Genomic DNA, 24,247 nt, shown 5'->3' with positions numbered 1-24,247 from the left:
AAAAACAAAAACAGAGATGCTGTCATCCCACCCCGTGACATAACCACTGTAAAGAGAGTTCCTTGGGAGGGAGCAAGTGTCACAGATTGTTATCATTTTAACCAGAATAATGCAGAATAACTCAAGAGATTCTCCTACTTTATTGCTGTTAGTTGAGGGAAGGGGAAGGTTTCAAGCACAGATCCCTCAAGAGAGGCATCAAGATGCACATATCTTGAGTTCACCAGCTTCATGGCCCTGACCTTCTGGGCTAGCCAGAACCGAAAGGGTAGATAACCCAAGAGAGAAGCAACCAACAGAGTCATCCCTTAGGGAAGCAAATGTATAATGCAAACTGCATGGACACACACACACACACACACACACACACACACACACACACAGGAAAAGAATTTTCCCCAAGTAGGTTTGCTTAAATTGGATGGAGGTCTGAAATTCATCATTACAGGCACATGTACAAGGTGAAGTCAACATTTGAGAGGCAAATTCTAGACATGAAAATGCATGTTGAAATGAAATCTCAAAAGCAGACTGTTAAGATCAAGCCCTATGTGTCTCCAAAGAACTAAAATGCCATCATATGGATGGACTTCCTTCCTGCCATTTCATTCTCCCCAATTTCTTCAGTCAATTCAGAATGCCACCCCCCTCTCTGTGTGTGTGTGTTTCCAGCCTCTTCTTGCTATGCCAAAGTTTTCCCACTTAAGTCTCTGCAGCAGCACTTTCTTGCTTAGGACAAAGACTATGACTGAGTCTTAGCTTGTAAGACCCTCCACTTATCCTTTATGACATACCATGTTTGTAACACACAGTCTTCATCAGCGAAAACCAGCTTGCTTTTCTCATCCCTCCATTAAACCCTCCACAAATCCTTTACACATTCTATAAACCATTTCCTGGACTACCACTACCCCATCTCTTCTAGGTATCAGCTGCTAGTCACATTTAAGCTCCCCTCACCAAGCCTCAGAACCCCATTTTCTCTCATTCATGCAACTACCTGCCCACACCCCCAACTTCTCCCTTGCACAAAATTGCCAGCCTATCTTAACCTGAAGTCTTTAAAGAGGCTCAAGTTCATGTCTTCATGTTGTACAGCCACAAGCTGTTAGTGTTATTGATATTAGTAAATATTGCTTAAGAGTAAGACATTATGAAGAGACATTAATCACACTTTCTTCAAATGCGTGGCTCAGATGTACAGTATGATTTTATGGGACACCTGTGCTTTGTTGCTGGACCTTTTATTTTATTTTAATTGTTCTTTGAATACAATTTAACTTTTAAAAACACTAGCATGTTCTAGGCCCCCATTGCAAACATGAGAAGGAAGCTTCTTATTGCATCTTTTTATTTTATCATATTGATAAAATTGATCTTCTTATTGCAAATTTTACTCGACCAATGACATAATTAAGACAAATGATGTAAATCAGCTTGAAAATGATATCCCATGGAATGGAGAGACACATAGCTGCCAAGTTTTCCCTTTTCTCGCGAGGAAGCCTATTCCGCATAAAAGAAAATCCCTTAAAAAAAGGGATAACTTGGCAGCTATGGAGACATGCCTCTTTTCTGAAAGTTCTACCTCAACATTCACTCAAATGGCTTATACAGAACAGAAATTATAACAGCAAATCATGCAGCTTGAAACTACTGTCACTGAGTTAAACATCCTCTGTGTAAATAAAGAAGATATTGTGCAGGTTCTCAAGCTTGCATTGTGCCAATAACCCAATAATGCCAATAACTCAAAAGATTTCGGAGAAACTAAAAAGAATACTAACATTCCTGCAACCAACCTAGGGTTCATTCAATAAAAATATGCCATTTCACTTCACTTGGGATCAAAATAGCAACTACTAACTAATGAAGTGAACCACAAGGCTGCAAAAGCCATGCTTTGTCCCATCTATTGCATAGTATTGCTATGCAGGGACAATTGTAACTTTCATTTTATACTTCTGTCTTTTATTGGAGTTACTGTATTTCGAAGGGGGGGTGCAAGGAAGAGGGCAGCCTAAAACAAAAGAATGCAGATGTGTTAGAGGTATGGAACAGATTTATTATGAATGCAAATTCAGTATGAACACAATAGTATCTCCTCTCCATCTAGCTATTACAGGTGGAGAAGTTCATAGTAAATATTGCAATTTTTTCAGTTGTTCCACTTCTGCAGTGTACAAACCCTTTGGAAATGACTAATCTTCAAAGCTCTATTGGAGGGGGGGGGTCCTTCTCCTTGATTCACATGCAAGTTGCTTTACCATTAAGATAAATTCCAAAAATAGGCACCAAAATAGTCCCCCTGCTACAGCAGAGTGGAGAATTGCTCTATTGCCTCTCCCTAAATAGGGAAATGACATGACACTAAGCCTCCCACAGTAGCTGTTTTAATTCTTTGTTAATCCCATTGTGCTGCTCACCAGTAGCTAAGAGAGAATTTTACAGTGAGCAGCAGATCAAAGTAAGCTTTGATACACATTCGCAGCAATCACCCCCCTTTTTTTTTCCTTTTTCAAAAATCAGGCTGCAGAACTACCAATGCATCTGATATTCAGGCATGCTCAGATTTAGCCATTTCTGTCTTTGGCAGCAGTGACGGCTGAGCAGCTTGCCTCAAAATGTGCCCATTTTGCGCTCCTTTCCCAAGATATTTTTCTACTGACATTTCAGATAATCAGTTGTGTTCGGCAGGATTGTGAACATGAGGACAAGATGCAGTTTGAAAAGAAGGAAAGGTTTCCCCCGTTTCAGTCTCTTTAACTTGCATTTCTTGTAAAGGAACAAAACAAGGCGGAATCAGGGTGGGAAAAGGGAATGGTGTAACATTTATTAATCAAATTTGAGAAAGAAAATGAAAACTAAGCATGCCGACATTTGGAACTAAAAACAACCAGCAAAATCACCACGTTCAGACTGATATTGGCTAGTTCTATCTATCCCAGCATTCTCTTGGGACAGCAGTTTGCCCTAGACTCTACCACAAGCTTGGTGTGAAGTACACAGCCTCAATAACTAGAGCGTGCAGCCACAAAGACCTGCTATTACGGAAACAGTCAGTCACCACTGGAGTTAACAGTGCATACCTTAAATAAGTCCCATGTACACCCCAAAATAAATAAATAAATACAAACAAAATATCCCACCCTAACCCTGACCCACACCACAAATGTTAATAATTATAACAAGCAATAACCCATCTGTTATATCAGAGAAGGGAACAGAGACTCCACTGAGAGATTTAGAGTGAGATCTTAACATTTCTTCAGCTGACTGCAGAACGAATTGGGGGGGGGAGGAAAAAATAATTCATTGGAAAAATGAAGTTTAAAAGGGTGGTGTGTATTTTCTGGTAAGCGTGCACTTATGCAGAGGTGAAATACAAAATGACGTGTGTGGACGTGTGAATGTCTGCATCAGTGTTGATGCAAAAGACTGCAAATTGTTACTATGGATGTGTTAAATGAAGTCAAGAGCTGGGATTAAATGAATCTCTAACATGCTCCTCACTGAAGAGGAAGGAGCATGTACAAGTAGCTGTTTGTGTTGATGGTGCTTGCTTGAAATTAAGCAGGTCATAATGCAACAAGAAGAAAAAAAATGTAATGAATTTCTTATTTCTCCAGACCATAGGAATGTTTTAGATGTGTGTCTGTGAAACAGACATGTAAAATCCTGGTGCAAGGTTCTTCACGTAGCAGGACTTTCTGGACTTTTTTGCACTACTCTGAAGTTATTTGAAATTCCTTAGAACATGCATAGGGGACCCTGCAAAACATCACCCTCCTACGGTTATGGCTTGTCCACAGCTCTTCCAGAAGAGACCTGCTGACTAGATCACATAGGATTATCCTGTTCTACCCACCTCCTACCCTCAAGTATTATTTTACACTTCTCTGCAGCTACTCACAAATAACCCTAATCATCACAGGACAGCCTTAAAAGCAATATTGAGTTTTCTTGTCAAACAGTGAAAGGGACAGATCATGACCAGCTGTTCCATATTTCTCTGCAGCTGGGCAGTAATGAGCATATGTTTAAAATTATTTAATCTCAATTTCTAGGTGACTTGTGCCAAATCGTCCAAATTTCAATTAGGTAAAGGACATTGACCGCATTGTCATCACCTTCAAAACCAATTGAGTTTAACTGTGAGCAAGCGATGCCAGATTCCTTTCTGCCATAAGCAAGGCTGCCACAAGGCCTCTATCGTGAAGAGGAAGCAAGGCAGGGGAGGGAAGCAATGAGGTCGCGGCTGCTTAATGAGCAAATGTATGGTAAAGGAAAGGCTCTTCACACTGTATGGTTATCTGCTTCAGCATGAGGTCATATAAATGAGATCAGCAAGGACAGGTGCTGCTTTAGCAAAGTGGGAAGCTGTCTTTAATTATGCTTTCCCATCCCATGTCTACATAAAGAGCCCTACAAACTTGGGTTGTAGAGTTCTCATCTATCAGTCACATGGGATATCCTGAGCAATGTGGCAAAAATACACCAAGCTCAATTATTCTGCTTTCTGGAGGGCAACTGAAAAAGCAGGAATATAAACCACAGCTCAGCAACCAAAGGCATAGCGAAACACCTCTCTGGATATTTGAGTATCCCCCACAAAACAGCTGTGGTTTCAGTACCTTTTTCAATCAATACAAACACTAGTTCAGCCAAACCAAAGTTTCAGTGAATACTGAAAGTATTGTAGGGGCTTTTGGGTACAGTAATAACTTTGCCATGTTAACTTTTTATACCTCTTCACTTTACAAGGGTATGGGACAAATGCTTTCCATAGCAAAGTCAGGAAATGATGCAATCGTTTATTTTATCAATATGCAAAGAAGCTTTCAAGTTGAAGAATTGTCTGATATGAACACAAGGACCATGCTTTTACACACACATACTTCTTGTGATTATTTTTGCAGTGTGAACCCTTAAGGCCTAGTATAAACTACATGGCTCCAGAGTTGATCACACACTGATATTCATGGTATTGTAGAGAAACACACACAAACCACAACCATGATCCAAAATATGATTTCTGCTCCTCTCTCCTCTTGTCATGTCTTACTGTACCCTGAAGACAATGATACTATAAGAATTTTGCAGATACTGGTGCTTTAAGGTTTTGGCATACTTGAGCACCATCTTCTAGTTCTTTTTTGTTTTCAAATAATAGTCATAGATTCCTTGCAATGTCAAAGCTGCACATAATACATTCTTTCTTCCATGTGCACAGTCGTGACCATTCCAGAGTATGTGCCCATATGGAAAAAAAAATATAATGTGTGAACTGGATGTCACACCATCTGCATACGACAGCAGCAGCAATTCCTATGAATGTAGCAGCAGTGGGTGGGGCAACCTATTGCGACCACAGGGATTGCCTTTGACCATATCTGTGAGCTGTCAGGGCATAACTTGGGAAAGCTGAGACTGCTTTCATGGAGAAAAACGCTGAGTGTAAAGTAGCTTAAGCCACGTTCAGATACAGCATTTCACCTCCTCTGGGACACTTAATCCCATTTATAAGGTTTTAGGGAGTTTCAAAAATGTATTTACAGCTGGGTAGTGGTGGTAATTTTCCCGACAAACCAGAGCCATAGCATCAAATTTTTAAGATGACAACAATACTCTGTAACACAACATAAATGTGAAACTAAGTGAACTAGAGACAATCATTCAGGGTAAGCAGCAAAGGACATTTGCTGGAATTCTATGTGAACCAGCTTCTTGTCTCTAGGGCACCATCAGGACACCACTTATGTTGTTGACAGTTGCCAAATCTCAGAAAATAACTCCAGCCAATTGTTTTGATTTATTTATTTATTTATTTATCTATCTCTCTCCCCCCCCCTTCCTTCCTTCTCTCAGAAAATAACTCCAGCCAATTGTTTTGATTTCTTTTTCTTTCTTTCTTTCTTTCTTTCTTTCTTTCTTTCTTTCTTTCTTTCTTTCTTTCTTTCTTTCTTTCTTTCTTTCTTTCTCTCCTACCTTCCTTCCTTCCTTCCTTCCTTCCTTCCTTCCTTCCTTCCTTCCTTCCTTCCTTCTCTCAGAAAATAACTCCAGCCAATTGTTTTGATTTCTTTCTTTCTTTCTCTTTTTCTTTTTCTCTCACCTTCCTTGCTTCCTTCTTTCAGAAAATAACTCCAGCCAATTGTTTTGATTTCCTTCCTTCTTTCTTTCTAACCCTCAAATTCAAGTGTCTACTTCCAAATTATGTAACAGATAACAGAATGGGATTTAACCAACGCCCAGCTTTTCTTGCAAAACAGTAAGCAGGTATGCCCTGTATGAAGCATGATTATAGAACAGGAAAAGAGAGAATGAAAATATGCTTCTGCTGCACTGGTTGTGTATGGGTGAAAAATCAAGGAACTTGCCTGGTTGCTAGCCTTCTACTTTGGTTTAGGAAAGTTGCCCTATTTGTTATGAATGTATGGTTTGTGCAGCACTGAGATGTACTGGAGTTTTGATCACATGCTCACAAATGTATGTTGGCCTTAAAAAAAAAAGACTCTGTTCCCATCTCTAATTTGATGTTGGAACTGTTAGTATTAATTCAAGGTTGTTGTTTTTTCACTGCAATCCACAATCTGATTGGTTGGCAGGTCACACTGGCACTCCTACCTGAGGTATTTTAGCGCTAATGATTGGTTCCTGTAAGACTATTCTATAACAGAACACAGGAAGAGCAGTTCAAAAACACAGCTGTGGAAGGAAATAATCACACAAAAAGCCCAAAGGGCTTACCAGCCTTTTCTTTCCAGAGGATGCAAGCACGCTTTTCATATATATGATTGGTCTTTTAAGTCAGCTGCTCTTGCAAAGTAAACCCATGCTAATGGAAGCTGTTAGTTCTCATACCTATCCTCTGCACCCTGGGGCTAGTTACCTGCATTTTTAATGCCAGAAAGCAATAAACCTTGTGGGACAGCCTTTATCATGAAAACAAAGTAGCTAAGCAGGATGATTGCCTCAGAGGAAAAAAAAGAGAGAGGAGAACAGAAAAAACGACAGTAAAATTTGAGAACAGAATGAGAAGCCAGTTTTCTCTATTTGCTCTTCTCTGCCTTTGTATCATCCCCTCTCTTGCTTCTTCAGTTTGTTGCCACCATCTAAACTTCACGGGGGTGACTTTGCAGTCTAGGGTCCAAAAAGGTTTCCTTCACTACCTTCCTAGAACAGGTACACAACATTGATACCCTTGTCATTCCCCTTACAATACCTATTTTCCCAGAGGCAGGAAAATGAATAGCTAGCAAGTTGTTACAAGTAAACAGCACTCGTTTTGATTCATGCCAATTAAGACAGCAGAAAGCAGATTGCTTAGAAGATATGACTGAGATGTAGCCATACATTTCAGTTCAGCTGGCAATGAAAAGCAATGGGAAAAGCTTGGTTAATCTACCTTGAGAGACTTCATTTACTCTACCGGGTACTTCTGTTCTCTTCCTCAACCCCACAAAAGTATGGAATCTACATTGTCTATAGCTAAATGACCCATCAATGCCATTTTAGGCCTCAGGCATATTTCAGTGCCAAGGGTACTATGCAATAAAAAGAGGCGTGCAGATTCTATATACTACTAAAATAGCTGCCTGCCAAAAACAGGTCAGGTTGGGGAAAAAAACCTTTCAACAAGAGTGGGGAAATTACCACACCTGACACCTTTCTTGTCATTCGCATCTCTGGCTGTGCCAAGGGATGATGCTAAGCAAAAGATGCTATTCATTTGCTTGTCTCCTCACTGCATGACTAGTATCCAGCTGTCTCCTCTGAATGTGACAGCAATTTAGGAGCGCTAGCGGAAACCCAGGGTCATCCTTTTGCATTTCTACACAAATTACATATAACAGAATCTGGCCAAGGTAGGAAGATCCACAAGTAAGTGATGCCTGCATTGAGTTGAAATACCACCATCACAATGGGATTTTCTATGTTTAGCCAGAGTGTATCCCACTTGCTGTAGCTAGCCTACGCAGGACAAATGTCACCTTATGAAGTTGACCAGAAGCAACTGAAGGCTGCCCCATTCATCACCAAGGGATACATTTAAACAATGACATAGTTTTTAAAATGAGGCTATTTTCTTTAGTAGGAAAAAACACTACATTCTCCTGTCCTAACTATACTATAACTACAAGGTCTCTGTGACATCAAAGCTGTACATCTGCTGCCACTATTCAAATTAATACAAAGTGGGTGATATTGGGCTAAGTTTTATTGTCAGCAGATGCATATGGGAAGATTATTTTAACCTCTCTTATAAAGTGCGTGAGAGAGAAAGTACACCCCTAGTTATTCCGCTTATGAGCCAGTAATCTTTGAGCTTTGCTTGAGATGCACATGTAAATCAGAGTCCAAGAAATTCTGTGGATCTGGCTGGCTTCTTAAATCACATGGGAATGCAATACATCACATAGGTAATGAAAAGTTTCAAGAGGAACAGTAGGATGACTACCTTTTACCTAACACTTTTGCTCAGGGGAACTACAGAGAACTTAACTATGGGCCAGAAGGTACCATTATATTCAGGGAATGAAGGAGCAATATGCTACCTTTAAGTTACCCTGATACTGGACAAAGGCAAACATTTTCTAAGAAGGCTTAGCATTCACATTTCTACACTGCGTAGGCTTTGTAAACCTTGAGTTCTCTAGGCTCCCTACATCAATAAAACCTTCGAAAGGTCCCAAGAGGGGAATGTAAAGAAGTGATGGAAAGGAAAGATCTGAGGCCCAATCAATCCTGTTATCTATTCATTATTATTTTTTAGGGTTGAAATTATGCCAATCGGAGATGCACGGGCAAGAAGTTTCAATTTGGTAATCATCTCTCAGGTTGATTAGCAGCATATACCGTACCTGTGTGAAGAGGACACTCAACCTTGTAAATTGACCCTGGCAACGGTTAGAAAACCTAGAGGCACAGCAGGTCTTGCGCCCAGGGGCAAGTGCAGTGACAGAGAAACATGCTTGCATTCTTAAATATATAAATGTATATATCCACAAGGAAGAAGAAAATCAAAAGTAAATTATATTTGAAAAACAAACTAAAAACATCAGCAACAACAACAATAACAAAAAAAAGGCTGGCTTATCAGGGGGGGTTGGGGATGAAAAGGTTCCGGTGTGTGTACTTACATAGAGGTCAGCACCGTAAAATCCGTCCTGGTAAACCACACTGCAGAAAATCCACACAAAAACAAAACAAAAACAAAACAAAAAGAACAGAAAACACATTCCGGTTATTGAGGACGGCAGCATGCACATGCATTTTACACAGGCAGGTGATGTATGAAACCATAACCTGGGCTTTCGGGCAGGAGCAAATCAGCAAGAGATTGTGTGTGCGCACGCACGCTAGACAGCTCCATGTCATCCTCCACAGCATGCAGGCGGGCAGGGCAGAAGGGGAGACAGTATGCAAAGGGGGGGATGGGGAAAGAACAATCCTCGTATCGTCATACAAAATAGAGTGTTGTCTTTCTTTTCTTTTTAAAGGACCCAGTGCCCTGAAGATGAGAAACACGACTTGAGAAACCTTGCTTCTAGCTGGTAACTTGGACCAGGGTTTTAGTTAACCCTCTAAAACACATGGACAAACTGGCTTCATAACTGGCTTCATGTAATGGGCTTCAGATAGTACCAACAAGTTCTTTAGGAGGAGTTCATCAAGGGCTGGAGTCCACCTAGGTCAGAAGCACACCAAAAGTTGCGTATAATTATGCATCTTGCACCCTTGTGCGATCACTTTCTGATATCCATACATCACCTGTTATATACCCTGTACATTAGACATGCGAAAAGATTCGGCTGGTCACACAAGCATGCAAAGTACTTTAAAAGTACTGATTTAACACCTCAGGGTGGGGTGGGGTGGGGTGGGGGATCCAAATAAATAAACTCTTGATCCAGGCAGGCACAGCTACATGTAACCAAGAAAGAAATACCCACAATGCATTGCTTTCAAAAGCGGAGATAATTAGGCGGCTGATCTAAGGTCCAAAAATTGAAAAATAAGGGGAATCCCTGATAGTAACGACACATTCCACAGCAGAGAGCAGCACCTGGAGAGTTTAGGTGAACAGAAGCTCTCATTTAACAGCCACTAATTAGTTTCTCCCAGCACCTCCAGAAGCGAAAAACTGAAGACGTGAAAGCCCCAACACTTACTGCAATATTTCATAGTATAAAGCACTTTGCTTTGGCAGGGCAGGGGACCAGGGGAGGACAAGGAAGGAAAAGAGGGTTTGCCACAGCCCTGGTTATGAATACATGCTTTAGCATTGCACAGCTTTCTCCTGCTTTATTCCTTCGGATAAGCTGTATGCTAAATCACTCATATTAAAAAGCATTAGTTCTCCATATATGAGATCCTTGGGTGCATGTCTCTGGCTTACCAGTTAATGTTATCACAGGCTAGGAGGAAGGAGGCAGTGTTACTTGTAATTTTTTCCATATGCCGACTGGAGTACAAAATGATGCCAAGATTCTCCCACTCTGATCACAACATACCCACCTACAGGAAGTTACAAACAACAAGGCCAGTATAGCTTGACTGTAAGTCTGCCTTATGATCATCAGGCTTCTACAGTGATGAAAGTTTAAGTGATCAGGTGGTATCCAGCCTCATTATGGTCATAATCCATTCCCTATGGATAAAGTGGCACTTTGATCTACAAAAACACAGCTGATGTGGACAAACAGGCTTGATGACACTAAGTTAACAAAGAAAGTAACACTGATTTGGCAGCGAGAAGAAGGCCATATGGTAGCTACAAGGAAGAAAATCAGGGGCCTTTCATTTCTGGGTTGAGTTTATCAGATCCATCTTGTTAACAAAGTATGCAAGCGACACCTTGTATAAGAATGAGTTACAGAGAATCTAGTGGTTTGCTAAATTTCAATAGTTTACCAGATGGATAAAAACACTCAGCTCTTATAAAGGTTCATTTTAAAACACTTGGGGGAGGGAATAAAAGTTATGTACTACCTAGCAGCAAGTGATTATGCCCTCAGAAAAAGAAACTTACTTGCTTCACGAGCAAAGCTGTCTCTCCCTTCCTGGCCTAGTATACTGAGACAAATTGTACCATCAAAAAGTCTCTTTTCTCTACCAGAAGGAACCAAAACTCTTTCTTTGTCATCTGCTGTACAGGAGTTTCCTGATTACAGCCGCGACAGAAGGTGAGTTATTGGTCAATTTTACAAAATTAACTAGTACAGTTATGGGCAGTTTGAGGGAGCAGCTTGCTTACTATTGTCTTTCCCCAACCAGTGTATAATTTAACATCACTTGAAAAGACACAGTTCTATCTCTATCCTGAGACCCATTTTGGATCGGAACTGTGACACTGTGCTGGATTTAAATATTCAATTTAAATCTTATTGAGATCTTGAAGATGTTCTCCCATGTACTATCAGGGACAACATCTTATCTAGGAACATTCTAGCCGTTACTATCAGGGATAACAACAAGCACAGCAAACAACCTACACATTGAATCAGTGCAAGAGGGATACTACAGGATTAATTCATGGGGGAAATATCAGAGGACTGCTCTAGAAATTCTTCCTGTACAGATCAAGAAGGATGCTCCACACAGGTATTTGCTACTAATGAGAGTGGAACAGTAAGCAAGTTATAAATATACCATCTTCTATGGTAAAAGAAATGAAAAGCTGGCAACTGCATATTGCTCCCCTTAACTCATTTTAAATTCTGGGCACAGCAATCCAATCTCGTTAGTTATTAAGATGTTCCAACTGAACTACCATGACCCAGGGCATTCCTATATATCACTATGACAGCAGACCAGGAATGGGGAACTTTTTTCTGCTGAAGTCCATGGTTCCTCAGTTATAATCTATGCTAGTAGTAGGCAGTGCCAGAGCCAAGGTCAAAAGAAGGCAGACTCCCCATTTTTCCTACTTCCAATCCCAGTGCCACTGGCCGAGTTACATGCATTTTATTCAACTGCAATTGCCCACCTCTGCAGCCGGCTATTTGGTATATAACTGCTCCCCGTCAGAGGAAGAGGGGAACAGGCTCTAACTTGCCCTGCCTAGGTGGTTTCTCTCCTGCTCAGATTTCCTCTGAGAAGGATTTTAATCTGTGAAAGATGCTTGGAGAACAGCATTACAGACAAAGCAGCCTCCTCAGGGTGCAAAGTGAAATCTTACAACAAAAATGGCTGAGCTTCTGGCATCCTGTCAAGGCTAAAAAAAACCCAAAAACTTTATTTCAAAGGTGTGGGCTGCTTTACTTTTTAAATAACAATAGAGCCGCTGGTAGCTACAGATTCATCATCACACTATAAGAAATAACCAAAGGCCAAGGAAGTAAGGCCACACATTAAGACACACTTTGTATCAATGCTTTTTGTTTTGCTTTTTAAAAACTGGACTTTATACACTTTTTGGCCCTTCCTTTATCCTTTCTTAAAAATAAGATTTGATAGATCTCTACTATTTTAACTCTTCTCAAAAATGTCTCCAACCAAGAAAGCAAATCCATTGTGGGTAAATGAATGTCTCTTCTGTGTCCCGTTTCCAGGAAGTATACCATGAAACTGAGAAGCAATGCTTACCACTCCTGGATAACAACGATACTGGACTTTTAGAGAGCAGAAGCTGCCTCACTCCAGACTCTACACCCTTTCCATAACTCTTACAGGCACATTACTTTACCAATGCAGCCAAACTGTTACCACATGATAGCGGAATTAAGATAAACAGCTGCCCTTCACTGATGCACCTCCAAAAGACGGTTAAAAGTTTTTCCCAGTCACAAATGTTAAGATTTTGGACTTCCCTTTCCAGGGGTAATTGGGTGCAGAGTGTCCTGGTGTTGGCATATCCTGACTCTCACCATCCACCATGTCTCATTTTCCCCTCTCTTTAGGGGTTCAGCAGAACTCCCAGGTTCTGCAGAGAACTGTGTGTTGATTTCCAACCCTTACCCTGGGTAAGCTGGGATGGCTGTTGGAGGTACTGCTCGCACTGCGCCATACACTGTCCGCCCTCGGCCCCTCAGATGAGCTCCCCTGAATGCGGCTGCTGTGGTGGCTGCAGTTGGGTAAGGGAAGCCGGGAACTGTGAAGACAGACAGACAAGGAAAGATATGAGAAGGATCACTACGTCCGCCCAGTTAACCACAGCCATCTTTGACTAGAACGATACGCAACTCCAGAGCTGGAGAAATGTTTCGCACCTGTCCTGCAAAGGAGCATGCTTTGAGCCCCAATGGCATTGCATACCTCTCGCTACACCATGGCCTTGAAGGGGAGGCAGGGTTGCAGAGAGGCCGGGCATGCAAGGGATTAATGCTGTGTCATGCCTCATTCATCACAAACTGCAAACTGTTTTCCTCCTCCTCCACCCCATTTTAATAATGCAGCCATGCAGTCTGGTTAGAAACATTCCGAGAAGCACAGAGAGTTGCCACTTATACAGGCAGGTGACTCTTCCACATACTGGGGGCAGGCGGGCTGGCTGGCTTTAAAAGTCTGTTATAATGAGCCTCTTAAACAACGAGATTTTGTGTGTGTGTGTGTGCGTGTGTGCGTGTATTCTTCCCACACTCAATTTAAGTACAGAGAGGACCTAAGAATCTCCTGTAATGCAGCCAAAATTGATAGCGATGTGCCAGTTTACCAAGAGCCCGCCTTCCGGCATAGGTGACCATTAAGTGGTTTCGTATATATTGGGCCCTGTTTTATTACACTTCATGCTGGAGTAAACTGGCTCAGGGCAAAACATGTCTAAACCTCAGAAGGCAGCTGGGAACACAAGGCGATGACAGATGATACCCAGAAGGCGCCAGTCAGTCACAAGGCACAAATCCAACCCAAGGTGCTTCCAGGCGCATGCCACAAGGGGGCCTGCGATGGACTCGCAGTTTAGTAGCTTGAATAATATGTACTTTGGAGTGCGGCCTGTTTCACGTCTTCAGTTCTAAAGCAATTGGTTCCTTCATGCACATTTCCTCCCTTATGATTTACAGCACTCTTGTAACTTGGGGGAAAAGCCCAGCCACAAGCAGGCTTGCAGGTGTGCTGCAAGATGCAAAGGGTCACGACCACTGCCCAGAGAAGTGCTGTCACTTTCTAACAAAGCCCATCCTTTCAAGTACATATTATACAGACTGGAAAATAAGAGGGCTAACAGATCACTGTTTACTCAAGCACAGTAACAATACAGGGGCCAATAGGGGCTACTTACTGATTAAAGGAATGTAAGTGTTAATACCCCCCCTTCCTGACAGGGGCACTGCAGCGTCATTGCCCAGCGAGACATCTGCTTGAAAACTGGATGCTAATTTAGTTTTAAAAAGAATAAAAAATGTAAAAAGGTTATAAAGAAACAGCAGTTTGAGAACACAAACAAACACCACTGCAGTTAAATAGCAGAAAGAGACGCATCAACGTTTTCTACCTGCATATAATTCAGGGCCATACACTGCTCCAACCACAGGGCTCAGCTTCCAACCTGAAAGAATAAAGACAGAGTGAGCATCAAGATCTACCCCAGGGGGAAAGCAAACAGCTCAATATATACAGTGAAGCTTCTGGCGCATACCCCCCCCCCTCTTGTTTCCATGCAGATTGCTGCTGTTTTCTCCCAAATTCTCACATTCTGGACATAGATGGAAGAAGCAGAAAATCAACTGATTCCTTCTGGTAAAAATTATGTGCAATTACTTCTTGCAGTTCAAGTATGAGTCTTCCAGCGTATTAACAGTCTTTATTCTTTTTAAGGTAATGGTTGGAGTAAGGGAGCAAATGAAAAAGATGAAGTCTAAAGCAACTACGACAAGCTAATAAGAACAAAACAAACGATTTGTGAAATTAAGGGCTGAGATCTTTGAAAGAACAAGAGAAATGCCTGTCCTAATAGATCTGGCTCAGAATGCAGTTGTGGGAGCTAGCATGTGGAGCAGACGTACCACACATTGACTTAACTGGATAGGGCCACCTCCGAAACTAGGCATATAAACTATGGGGGTGTCAGTTTATGATTGCTGCTGCCATGCAGCATGTGTCGGCTAGAATCATACAAGTTTCTGAACTTCCTTGTGCTAAACTAGAGACGCTATTGCCTCAGAGCTCCTCTACCAAAAAGAAGTACCATTGTACCTACCTGAAGGGTAGATTTGCTTTCCCAGTGTAGCATCACTGGTTGGGCTTACCATATATTCCGGCATATAAAACGACTGGGCATATAAGACGACCCCCAACTTTTCCAGGTAAAATTTAGAGTTTGGGATTTACAGTGGTGCCTCGCTAGACGAATTTGATTCATTCCACGGGTCTTTTCTTATAACGAAAAATTCGTCTAGCGAATCCCATAGGAATGCATTGAATTTTATTTTTGCCCATAGGAACGCATTAATTGAATTTCAAGGCATTCCTATGGGAAACCGCGATTCGCTAGATGAATTTTTCATAAAACGAATTCGTCTAGCGAGGCAACCTCCGCTCGAAAAATCCTTTTGTTAAGCAGGGCATTCGTTAAGCGAGGCACCACCGTACTCGCCATATAAGAAATACGACCCGGCGTATAAGACGACCCCCAACTTTTGAGAAGATTTTCCTGGGTTAAAAAGTAGTCTTATATGCAGGAATATACAGTACTTGTGCCTCCAGTGGACTTGTTTCAGTGGCTCAAAGGTGGGTGGGGTCATTCCATACCAAGTGATCAAACTTTTTTAGCTCATGTCACTAAGCACATCTGAGCTCCTACCCCAATCGCTTCTAGTTCAATCTGTATGTGCAGAATGCTAGTACCACCTGTCCTTTCTCCCATTAACCAGTGTGTTGAAAGGACGGAGAACACAAGCCAAAGGCCTTTGCAGGTTCTGGCTGCTCCTCTGTAGTTTATATCTGTAAGGACCTGCTGTTAGGGTTTCTTTTCCTCCAAGTGACACACTTTATTTTTCTGTATGGCCACCACTACTTTAAATGGGAGAAGCTGTACAGTGGTACCTCTAATTACGAACGTGATCCGTTTCGGGGTGCCGTTTGCACCCCGGAAAGTCCGTAAGTAGAGCACTGTTACTGCGCATGCGCAAAGTGCGGTAGAGCGCTTCTGCGCATGCGCAAAGTTCGCAGATCGCTTCTGAGTGTGGGGTGAACCCGGAAGTAAACACTTCCAGGTTTGCCGCGTTCACAACCTGAAAAGTGAAGCAAAAGTAACACGAGATATGACTGTACTTCAGATTGCAGCCCATTTACTTTGTCTAAATGGGAACCAGTGAGAAGTGAGCCGGCCCTAACTTTTCATCTGTAGCGTCCCACTTTGGGTGCCCCCCCCCTTATGTCATGAAAGTAAGTATTATCAATGTGGGGAACTGGCTTTCTTATATAGATTATAAATAGTTATATGTGCACATGCACAAAATCATTATTTTATTTTTAACTTGGGAATGCTTGCAATGCTATTTGAGAATGTATAACTGAACCCCAAAGGCAAATTTTCTAAGTAACCCCTATCTCACTGCAGTTTTTACAAGATCCCATTTTTATTCCTTGATAAAGTTGCTTACACTTCAAAGATCTGCCATTCTTGAGAATTTATATTAGGCTACTGGCAGGGGTATGCAGCTATATCATCTCAGCATAACTAATTAACAGGCCGGTGCAATGCATTATAATATATAGCACACCTTTGGAACAAAGCCTCTGTGCTGTCACAACAAGAAAGCTGATACAACGAAGGGCTTAGCACAAGAATGTGGGTAGACAATGTTCAGCTGCATTAAAACTCAGCTTTTACAATCCTGTGAAAAACACAAACACCATCCCTATCCAGCCAGACAGCATACATATTTAGCAAATATACCCTTCTCAATGAACCTTGTTTAAAACATGCTGTTATTCAACCCAAACTAGCATTTCTCACTTAATGGTGATTGAGCTGAATGGTGACTAAGCCAGACCAAGAGCTACTTTTAGGAGACAGCAGGGGTTGAGAATTCGGACCTTTTTGCCTCCAGTTTTGTTTTAGCCACCTACAAGTGCTTTTATAGTGGCTGTTGTACTATGGGCTGCTAGGTCAACACCAATTATTTTCAGGAAGATCAAAGTTCATGTGTTTCATTTCATGCCATCTCTTGCGAATTAGTATAGTTAAACGGCAAGTGCTGAAACAGGTGCGTTGCCATTATCAAATGTTCAGGTACAGTATCAAATAAGAGCAAATAAGAAAGGTTAATTCACACAAAGAGACTGGCAGTCAATGGGCAAGTTCCTTCTTTGTGGGTTTTGTAAACCTTGCTAGGACAGACAAAACAGGACTTCACCCTTCTAACCTAGCATTCTATGGTTTCTCCCAAGGTCTTTGTGGATATGTCTACATGAGGGATAAGGGAAGGGAAAGATAAGGACTTTGATTTTGAATTACAGATCTGCATGTGTATTTGTTAGGCCCTTTACTTGTCCGCATCCTTTCCCACTATTAAATACCGGGCCCACTTTCTAAACACCTCCCTATTCTAAAAGCAGTTTGCAGGTTTGGTGAAGGAAGCTGCTGGGCAAACAAGTGGCTAATAAATCTGATAAAAGGTAAAGGTAAAGGGACCCCTGACCATTAGGTCCAGTCGTGACCGACTCTGGGGTTGCGCGCTCATCTCGCATTATTGGCCGAGGGAGCCGGCGTATAGCTTCCAGGTCATGTGGCCAGCATGACAAAGCCGCTTCTGGCAAACCAGAGCAGCACATGGAAACGCCGTTTACCTTCCCGCTGTAGCGGTTCCTATTTATCTACTTGCATTTTGACGTGCTTTCGAACTGCTAGGTTGGCAGGAGCTGGGACCAAGCAACGGGAGCTCACCCCGTCACAGGGATTCGAACCGCCGACCTTCTGATCAGCAAGCCCTAGGCTCAGTGGTTTAACCACAGCGCCACCTGGGTCCCAATAAATCTGATATGTGCATATTATTATTTGTACACACATATCAAACAGCAGTCACTGTCTTCCCGTGATGGAACTTTTCATGTTGATCATTTCTCACTACAGTCATACCTCGGTTTATGAACCACCTCGGTTTACGAATTTTCGGTTTACGAACGCCGCGGACCCATCTGGAACGGATTAATCCACTTTCCATTACTCTCATTGGGAAAGTTCCCTTCAGGTTAAGTACGCTTCAGGTTAAGTACAGACTTCCAGAACCAATTACACTCATACTTCGGGTTAAGTACGCTTCAGGTTGAGTACTCCACGGAACCGCCTGGAGTGGATTAATCCACTTTCCATTACTTTCAATGGGAAAGTTCGCTTCAGGTTAAGTACGCTTCAGTTTAAGTACTCCACGGACCGTCTGGAATGGATTAATCCACTTTCCATGGGAAAGTTCGCTTCAGGTTAAGTACAGACTTCCGGAACCAATTGTGTACTTAAACCGAGGTACCACTGTAATTTACCAGGGAATAGCAAGGGCAAAGCTTTCGTTATTCCCTACAGTTTGACTTGTTAATCTATATTTATCATTAAGTTTCCTTGTGAAGAACTAATTCTAATACCATTAAATAATAGCTGTTGGGTACTCTCTTACGCTTTGAAAAACAGGCATCTTACTTCAGTGTTTATATACACCAGTCACAAAAGATTTCAAAGACGCTATTCTTCCAACAAAGCTTTCTATTATGCTGAAATCCAGGGAGGAAAGAACAGTCCCAATAGCTTAGCTCTTCCCCCAGAAACCTTGTTTATTATTAGCAGAATTTCCTCTTACCGTTTGCATATGGTGTGACCATCTTCTTATTAGTCATCACACGGGCGGTAGCATTATTAACCTAAAAGTAAAAAGGGGGAAGGGGGGAAGAGGGGAGGAAGCACAGGACTTTAGAGAAGATGGTGAAAACTTGTGTTGTTGTTTTTTTTAAAAAAAAAAACTTGTTTAAAAATGCAGCACATTTAATTTTGCTTTTGCAGGTTGCCATTAAATTAAATATTAAAATTGCAAACCAATCTAATTCTGGCATTTTAATTCTGGCATTAAAGAAAAGGCCAAAAAGAGCACATTTTCTCAGGCATCCCTGCTACCTTTGACTGAACTGGGCATTTGATGCTCACTGATCCAAAGGGCAAAAACTCCCCCCCTATTGCTATTTTCTCCACGTCCAGCTTGACTGTCTCATATTTTAGTAGCCTTTCACTGAACTGCAGTGGCCTACTAATATTACAGAGGAGACATCTATTCAGTCGGAAGGAGAGCTTGGATATCCCAGGTGCCTTGGACTATTTCCCTCTACTCTGGATTCCTAAAGCAAGGCTGCCTGGCCTACATCCCAGTTTCAGGATATCCTGAGTTATTGACGGACCCATCTCAAATGGCTTACTTTTGAGAGGACAAAAAAAACCCCACCATTTAGAAACTGATAAGGCGTCTCCTGATTTCGTAGTGCACTCACCCTCATTTCTGAGCTCTTTACAGCCCCAAGCCTTCTAAGCACTGCAGCCAGTGTGTGTTACAGCAGAAATGGTGCTAGAAAAACATGGGAGTGGTGGGCAAAGCCAAATTACTGCAGCCCCGTGTCAGACACAGCCTCAGAGCTCTTGCAAAGAGGGTGAAGGCTGAGCTAGAATCAGTGACATTTCAAAATCCTAAGCCGTAACAGAAGAAAAAGCCACAAGGCCGATGTCAAGATCCGAGTCTTAGATGCCCTCTGACGTTTAACAGAAGAGTGAGCTTGGGCAGGGAAGAAGGGAGCCTGGAAACCCATTACTCTAATTTTAGCCCCCAAACAGTATAAACATCATACATTTAAAAAGAATGGGAAACAACAACGATGAGACTGAGAGCATGCTGTTAAAACACACATAAAAAAAGAAAAACAACAACAACAACAATCGATTAATGGGGCTAGGGAGGGGGAGAGGGAGGAGAGGTCTCACAGACAATCATTAAGATGGAGCGAGTGCCTGAAATCAGCTGCTACAGCAGAGTGCAATACAAGCACTTAAAGGAAAAATGGCCAAAACCAATCAGAAACCACCAGTCAGCAAAGAGAGACCAACAGCTGCATTTAACTGAGTGAGGAAGGAAAAAAATGGCAAGGGGAGAAAGGAAAAATGAAAAACAATCACAGGTTTGGAGAGAGGCAGAGCAAGAAAAGAAATGGGGGGCAGGGAGAGAATGGAGAGGGGAAGGGTATGGGTGCATTAATAAAACCAGCCAAACTGGAGTTCAGTAACTCTGAGTAAGATGTGCAAGGGAAATCACCAGGAAGTCAGTAATCAAACAGCTCAGACTTATACAAAACAGTATGTACATCCAAAGTCCAGGCGGCATTACTCAACAGCATTGAAAATAAAAAGGGGTGGGTGGGTTGGGGGGTGGGAAGGGGTAAAGGAAAGGGGGGGACAACAAGTCAAATCACATTTTGTAGTGTTAATGTGAAATGGCAGATGGATTTTTTTTCTTTCTTAATTTTGTTTTGCATTAAAAAAAAAGAAAAAGAAATAAGCTTCTCCTCTAGCACTTTTGTTTCACTTACCGCCAACTCGTACCATCGCCAGCATTGTGTATAGTTACCATGGAAAGAGTGAGTCAAGTGAAGGGCCCTAAACACTAAACCATTGAAAAGGGAAATAAAACAACAAAAACAAAACAAAAAAACAAAACAAAAAAGCAAAATATGCAGACATCTTACTCAAAACGGCGGCTTTAAGTTTCCCCCCCTATATTTCGTACTTTTTTTTCTCTTAAAAAGGGAGGGAAAAGAGAAAGGGGCCAGTTAGCCTTCAATATGAGGGAATATATTTTTCTCCCCACTAATTAATCAGTTACTTCCCAGGTGGATAACAACTATTCACATTTATCAAACGGTGCACATTGTAAGAGCTAATTTTGTGTGTGTATTTACTTACTGAAATCATCTCCAGAAAAATTATTCTAGCAGCCCAAGGAAGTTTCTTCCTGTGTTGTCAATCCCTTCCTGCAATTAATGTAATGTCACACTCATATGGAGGAGAACTGGCCTCTGAGGAAAAGGGCAGATTCTGGCTGGCCCCCTTCTTTGTTGTTAAGACACAAAGTTACAAATTGGACAGTGCTCTTTTCGTTACGTTTTGATCAGGATTGGCAATAAAAAGTCGGAGCCTCATAAACTGAAGCAAAGGAAAATCAAGACAGCAGAAGGTCAAAAATTTGGAGGGGGTTGGAAATAAACTTAAGAGAAAGGAGAAAAAGAAAAATACCTAAAGTAACAAAACATATATAGATATATATATTTGGGTGGGTGTGTTATTTTTATACACCTCAGTGCAGGGGGGCAGGGGAGTGAAAAACACAGAGACATAAACACACGCACACGCACACACACACAAGACAGGAATCCAAATGTGAAATAAGTGAGGCAAGACACAAAAAAAGAAACAAAAGAATAAATATAAAGAAGAAATTGAATTACTGAAGACATGCACCTCGATTTTACGGCCCTCTACCACGGTGCCGTGTAATTTCTCCCTGGCCCTGTCTGCATCAGCACTATTCTCGAAAGTTACGAACCCGAATCCCTGCATGCAGCGGGAGAAGGGGGGAAAACATGCACATCGTTATATATTGAAATACTGATATCTAGATAAATAGAGGAAAAAAATATCACAGTATGAAATTGACATCAGCACAACTTAGCAATACTCTCCTAGAGTCACATTTTTGGTTCATGCATGTTTCATGAAATAAATTTAATTTTTTTTTTTTAATATTTAAAAAAAGGCGTAATCAGATTTAAAATAATAACAAACATAAAGCAATTGAGGCCAGACCAAAAAAAGTACAGTTACTCGAGACAAATTTTGAAAAGTAAACTAGCTCCTAGTTTGACAGAACAAAATTTATTAAATCCTAGTTGGAAATCCTCTTGCCACGCGGAACCTTACAAAGGCATGACTCTACAACATTCTCAGTAGTTGCCTGTTTATGGCAAGGATACACACATGCAGGTGCTTTGAACAAGCCACTACAAAAAGGGTGTGTGGTCCTACAGTTTAATGCTGTGCAAGAAAGTCACAACCTTTGCAGCAGCTGTGGAGAAATTGCCGTTTTGGACTCGTCTTTTATCAATTACTGCATACCTATGTGATATTATCCACCTTAAAAATATGTATTGTAAGGCTTTACACTACAGCTTGGCTCCCGAACACCACAAACCCGGAAGTAAGTGATCTAGTTTGCAAACATTTTTCAGAAGCCGAACGTCCGACACAGCTTCCGATTGAGTGCAGGAAGCTCCTGCAGCCAATCGGAAGTCGTGCCTTGGTTTTCGAACGGATTCGGGACTCCCAAAACGGATTAAGTTTGACAACCAAGGTACCACTGTATATGCTCCTATAATGGTAAAGCAGGCATCCCCAAACTGCGGCCCTCCAGATGTTTTGGCCTACAACTCCCATGATTCCTAGCTAACAGGACCAGTGGTAATGGAAGAGGGGAATTGTAGTCCAAAACATCTGGAGGGCCAAAGTTTGGGGATGCCTGTGGTAGAGCAACCGGACCTGGCAGAAACCTTGCGACACAATTGATCCATTTGTCTTTTAAGTCCAAGCTTTGCACTTCCTTTTCCTGATGCAAAAACCTTACAGAAGCTATCTCATTTAGTTGTAAAATGAACATTGTTTAAAGAAATGCCGCAGAATATGCATACTATATCATAATTAAATGGGCAACTACTTAATCTGAGGGGAAAGAATCTGGGAAACATTGTATGGGAAAGAGCACTGAAGCTTGGGACTGATCTGAAGAACTGGGTAGCCACCTATTTTACCACAGGGCAGCTTAACTTTCTTTCAACTAATAATCCACTTCTTTCCATGTTTCGGTCACAAAGCAGACCATTTTCTAACTTGCGATACTCATTAATGGGGCTGAACAACACTTTCACAGGGACCAAGCTACGAAGACTAAATTAATTAAATGAGAAGCTAGTAGAAAATGATAACATCTAAAAGGTAGCTGAAATGATTTATTTATAGCTTACTTTCCTTTAGAAAGCTCAGAAGTAGGTGAGGATCTCCTCTCCAGGAATTGATCAAGTCTACTTCCATTTAGCTTAAGCAGTGTGGTCTGAGGGTTAGTTGCTCCATTCACAAGAATGTAGACATTTGGCTTAGCCCATGGCTAGATAAAATATCATTGTGGCAGTTTTACAGCCACATTTTAAACACTGTAGTGGTTTTCTCTTAATCCTTTCGAGTTCTTTCACCCCAGAAACAGGAAGGACAAAGTATGTGTCAACTATAATGGGAACTGCTGATACTGAAACAGGAACCTAGGTAATGAAGGCTGCAATTCTGTACACACTTACCTGGAAGCCCCACTTAACGCAACTGGATTTACTTTTGAGTAGACTTGCCTAGGACTGCTTATGTGGAGCAGTACACTTATACTTAGTTTGAGGGAAAATGTACCTTGGCTTTACATGAAACATGAGATCCAGTGGCTACAGAGCTATTTTAATTTTTTACTAAGTTAAAGTAGTAAGTGGGTCATCATTTTAAAGTGCTCTTGAAGATGCTATAATGAGAACCTGTTAGGGCTCAAGCCTTTTGCCATCCCTGCGGCAACTGTGTGAAGGATTTATTTCTCTATTTTTGCTTCTCAGCTGGGTTTCCTGCCCTGTATTTGTAGAGTTCAATGGGAAGCTTATTCATGGGAAGGAAGGGATAAAAGGTTTTTTTAAAAATCAGTTGATAAATTAAACTGGGTCATTGGATTCTCCAGCAAAAAATATTATTACCGAATATTTAAGCAAATTCTTCTCAAAAGGGCTTATCTGGACATTCAAACCCGAAACTTCCATGCAATGTTTTGAAGGTGTTAGAGCTGAGGGTGCTGACAGCAGCTTCCCCCATTCTCCTGCCCTCTAGGAAATCTCGGCCCCAGACAGACATGTGGTCAATTCTGAAGCTGTTCTGTGGCTGGCAATTGCAACTCTACCTTCATGGGCGATTCCGTCCCCCACCCCACAACTGCAGCCCCTTGGAGGCTGCTCTCAGAAAGTCTACTTTTGCTCTAGTGCTTCCCCAGTCACATTCCATCCTACTAGGAAAACAGACTGATTTCCTTCAAAACATGAATTGCTGCTTGTTGGGGAACTTGCTTTTGCTAAGAAGATGAGATTATAGTGGATATGTTAGCTGGGGGGAGGAAATCTAATCTCTGTGTTCCAGATAAACTATCTGGCCAAACACACATACACCAGGAACTTAATGAATATACTGTAATTAATTAGTGTTTAGTTT

The 24,247-nt window shown here is 41.6% G+C and overlaps 1 protein-coding gene across 24 annotated transcripts in view; it reads right to left on the bottom strand.

The window, feature by feature from the left end:
- RBFOX2 (RNA binding fox-1 homolog 2) overlaps positions 1–24,247 on the bottom strand; it is a 184,913-nt gene that overhangs the window by 7,009 nt on the left and 153,657 nt on the right. For 9 of the 24 annotated variants that reach the window (XM_035127267.3, XM_035127269.3, XM_088676698.1 and 6 more), the window contains 6 exons: positions 21,428–21,520; positions 18,735–18,795; positions 14,435–14,488; positions 14,222–14,314; positions 12,961–13,093; positions 9,141–9,180 (listed from right to left, as the gene is read on the bottom strand). In XM_035127267.3, coding sequence (XP_034983158.1) covers positions 9,141–9,180; positions 12,961–13,093; positions 14,222–14,314; positions 14,435–14,488; positions 18,735–18,795; positions 21,428–21,520 — 474 coding nt within the window. Of the gene's footprint in view, positions 1–3,199; positions 3,277–6,624; positions 6,668–9,140; positions 9,181–9,451; positions 9,689–10,321; positions 10,519–12,960; positions 13,094–14,221; positions 14,315–14,434; positions 14,489–18,734; positions 18,796–21,427; positions 21,521–24,247 lie in introns of those variants that run through there. The other 15 variants (XM_035127270.3, XM_088676710.1, XM_088676699.1 and 12 more) reach the window with 8 other exon arrangements.

This window comes from Zootoca vivipara, chromosome 9 (assembly GCF_965207765.1).
Source record: "Zootoca vivipara chromosome 9, rZooViv2.hap1.1, whole genome shotgun sequence".
Lineage (NCBI taxonomy): Eukaryota > Metazoa > Chordata > Lepidosauria > Squamata > Lacertidae > Zootoca > Zootoca vivipara.
This window is presented reverse-complemented; position numbering and strand designations above follow the sequence as displayed.